Source organism: Hippoglossus hippoglossus, chromosome 14 (assembly GCF_009819705.1).
Source record: "Hippoglossus hippoglossus isolate fHipHip1 chromosome 14, fHipHip1.pri, whole genome shotgun sequence".
Taxonomy (NCBI): Eukaryota; Metazoa; Chordata; class Actinopteri; order Pleuronectiformes; family Pleuronectidae; genus Hippoglossus; species Hippoglossus hippoglossus.
This window is the reverse complement of record NC_047164.1, coordinates 14212948-14216975: the sequence shown is the minus strand read 5'-3', so window position 1 is coordinate 14216975 and position 4028 is coordinate 14212948. Positions and strand designations below refer to the sequence as shown.

The 4028-nt window shown below is 42.9% G+C and overlaps 1 protein-coding gene across 1 annotated transcript; it reads left to right on the top strand.

Moving 5' to 3' along the window:
* The first annotated feature begins 1076 nt into the window (after window positions 1-1076).
* Window positions 1077-3816, top strand: LOC117774613 (LRRN4 C-terminal-like protein). Its single transcript, XM_034607174.1, has 2 exons — window positions 1077-1346; window positions 2098-3816. Exon 2 carries the CDS (start codon window positions 2103-2105, stop codon window positions 2838-2840), a length of 738 nt encoding a protein of 245 aa, XP_034463065.1. The 5' UTR covers window positions 1077-1346; window positions 2098-2102; the 3' UTR covers window positions 2841-3816.
* Window positions 3817-4028: the final 212 nt, after the last annotated feature.

The window sequence follows — 4028 nt, the reverse complement described above, 5'->3', positions numbered from 1 at the left end:
ACCAGGATATGACTCATCTGCTAAAACCGCTTAACTGAGGTAACTTCATCAGTTTGGTGAATTCCTCTGGCTCAGGACAATGAAAGCCCATTTTGGTCATTTTTGTGCAGCCTAAGCTTGAAGGCAGGGTGGAAATGTAAGCGTGAAGCTGTATTTTAAAGCCACAGCTCTCCCACAAACGAAACATCTTGTTCAGTCCCTCTCTCATGGAAGTGCTGTGTGGAGTTTACTTATCGCGATGTTGCTGGTGTGTTAAATGAATCACCACCTCTTCTTGTTACCTCTGACAAGAGGATTCGTTTTGTAATTGAACAGGACTACTTCAAAAAAACGAATCCACTGATTTCCATGAGATTTCATGGAGGTGTGGGACATGATCCAGATCAGAGGGTGAATCCAGCATGTATTTGTTTTCACTTTTTTTAACATTGTGAAATGTCTCAACATTTCCCTTGATTTCTCAGAGCGTAATTCATGGATCTATGTGAAAAAATCATGCATAATAAGGCGGCTGATATTTCAGAATGTGTGAAATGTGGGCAAGAACCAAATGAAAACCGGGATCTAGTGAATTTAAATGTGGTTTCAAAATTGTTGGGCCTTGGTGGAGACAGTGCCATTCTAATTTCACTTCTTATTTGAATTATATTCAGGTTTTTTTCAAGTTTGTTAAGTTGCATCCTGGCATTTTCATGCATCACAAATCATCCCCAGAACAAGTCCAGTCAGGTTCATACCCGCTCTTTGGGGAAGCAGCGGCACAGAATGTTTCAGTTTAGCTGCTATGATTCAATTCATGTCATAAATTTTATTTAGGTGAGGGGTTAGGCGGCTGGGATGATGGGATAAGCTGTCTGTAGCCACCGATTATGTCAGGAATGAGTAATTCCAGTAAATCAAAGCCATGGAACAGAGATCTCCCCTGATTTATTCAGCTCTCCTCGGCCCTAAAAGGAGAACAGCTCATCAACAAGTCAGACACGCTCTGAAAATCTTCCACTGTGAGGCAACGCAACAAGAGTTCACGTGGTTTATCTCACCAGAAATCAGACGGCGGTGATGTTACTAATAGCAGTGATACCACTAATAGCAAGTACACTCACTCACTCAGGCCGTCATTCACATTACTGAACCATTTAGCAAGGAGGGAGGAGGAGCTGGTGCAGGAGGGAATAACAGAAAGGGGGGACTGTGGGAGGACAGAAAGAAGGAGGTGATTGTTGGGGAGAAGAAAAATATATAAAGGAGGAGAGAGCAAGAGTAAGGAGCAAGTGGAGGGAAGACGAGGAGAAGAAGCTGCTTCAAATTTGAATAGAGATTACAAACTTTTATTTTGCAAGCAACAGGTAAGATCATAACTTTTCATACTCGACACAGACACATAGTTTCAGCTGGCACATACAGCTGAGTATTCAGTGGAGGCTCCTGCTCTGTTTTCCATGCATTTAAACACACACACATGTTCTTGCCTTTGAATGGACTTCATTGTTATCTGCATGTTCACCACCGAGCACATGTCAGGTACGTTCATGTGGAATCTGCTGTGGAAATCGCACATTTCTGTAACTTGATCCAGCTGACTGGGCAGCGCTGTGTCTTGGGTGTGTAGGCATTTGGACCTGTTGTGCAAGACAGAAGGGAATGTTGAATTAGTGTGAATATCTCCAAAGCTCAACAAATGAGGATTATTCCCACAAGCCCTGTGAGGAGGAAAGACTATAAATCATTGACAAATATGTCGCTCAGTAATGCATTTCTGCTAATTAGGTGTTCATGTTTTTCTCATGTGCTTACTCAGGAGCCTCCCTCTAGTATCAACAATTTATGCTTCAAAGTGAGGGAGATTTTTTTTTATTCCTCAGCTGAAACTTGGCTCGTATTGAAGCTAGCCAATTCAGTCGACAAGTCGCTCCCTTTGCAGTCGTATAATCTCTAAAAGTCTCAACACCCGGGAATAAACGTTGTTTTATTCAAGTCAACAAGAAACTAAATCTGAATGTACACATAGCTGGAAACCCAAGGGGGTTGTACTTATCATTCCTATGCAAAAAAACAGATATTCCAACACGACTGACTTTTACTTTTTATGATCTCCAGACAGCATGTTGGCTGCCAGCAGGGTCCTTCCTTTTCCCCCGGTGATCGTCTGCCTGTTTTTCATCAGCGGTTGCTCTCCCCTGCCAACATCATCACAAGTCGCAGGCACGAATCCCATGGGACCTCTGAGGCCACATGGGTTTTCCACCGAGGCCCTCAGACTTTCCACAGAAGATTACGACGAACTTGAGGACAAGGTAACCACCATCGTACCCAGAAGAGGTCTTACAGATGTAAGACCTCCTCAACGATGCAACTACGACCCCTGTCTTGAGGGTCAGATCTCCTGTTCTGTGCTTCGAGAATCCACCAAATGCTCGTGTCCGGGGCACACTTTACACAACCAGGCTCCAGAGGCTCCCAACTTAAGATCGGTGTCCTGGAATGGGTCAGACGTTGTGATTCAGTGGTGTGCACCTTATTCCTATGTCACAACGTATCTGGTGACAGTAGGGGACCAACAGCAGCAGATCTTTGGGAAGGAAAAAAGGAGTGGGGGGTTGGGCATCCTAGAAAACATTGCAGAGGTCTGTGTGGTTGCAGTGAACGGGATCGGATCCAGTCCAGGCTCATGTATGATGTACCACCCCAGAGACAGCAGTCTGCCCCTGACAGCAGGACTCATCGGAGGAGCGCTGGGCTTCCTGCTGCTCCTCTTGTTGGCCATCTTGCTCTGGAGGCACAAGAGGCAAAGGAAACAGGAGGCCAGCATCTCCATGCGTGACACTGCTGATACGCAGTGAACAGAAAACCGCACACGGCCGGGTGCTCAGCGAGATAAGACTTTGTCCCTTGAGACTTTCTGGGGTTATTGCAGTTAATTAACTTTGACTCCATTATATCGTCTGTGGTTTGATGCACAGAGAGGTTTTCTGAAAGCGCAGCAGGAAGCGAGTCTCATCATCTAACATAAATGTGTCTGCCTGCTCATGTTTTACTTCACCCTTAGTGGTGAGGTAAAAACCAGAAGCTAAAAACTACAGTAGCCTCCTTATCTGATCTATATTTTCCGGAAATTAAATTCCAGACAACAAACAATAAGAATGTTGGATACGGTTTAATATATATCAGTTTTTTTCTTTGCATTTCAAAAATACACTGTTCTAGCTCTGAAATATCAGGAACTTCTGAGCATGTCGTCCTTGCTTTATCTCCAAAACATCAGCTTTTCATGAGCGTAGAAAATATTTTGTTTTCAGCTTTTGCGTCTGTGCATTTGATCCAGTTTGTTTTTACATTAAGAATTAGCAGAATGTTCTCACTCATAATCCATAGGAGATGTTCTGCTTCTCTTTGCACAGATGACAGAAATGAACTGATCTGAATTTGTTCCGAGTCGAAGAACAACACGACAGAAAGACACAACACAAAAGGCTGATGGCTACCAGCAGCATCATGGCATTATAGACAGTATATTATATTGTTTTGAAGGTGTGAAGTTACTCTGAAACTCTCTGTTAGAGTTCCTCATTTTATGTGTTTAATTAAAGAGCGAGTGTTTTTTTAGGCTCAAAAGTGAACTATGTGTTGTATCATAATAATAGTAATAATGTCTTTATTTATATAGCACCAATAACATAAACATTTTTTAAAAATAAAAGAATGAAAACACCAAACGTGATTTTTGAGCTTTGATTTGAAGGAAGCTAGTGACTCAGCCTGTCTTTTAAAAGCTCTGTAGCCCTGAGTCTTCAGCAGAGACTATTTTGTATCATGACCACCATTTGGTTTGATGTACATTTTCAGAGTTGGATTCAAACTAAAGGTTGGAGAAACCGAGTGAAGTTTAAAGCAACGACACTTGTTTGTTGAAAGGGCTGAAATGTGGCCTTGGGTGTAGCCATGTGTGTTAGGATGTGTTTTACAGCTCTGGGGACGGGGGAGTTTTTCCATCTGTCTTACAGTCGGAAGTTGTGTCAGTGCACTGGAGG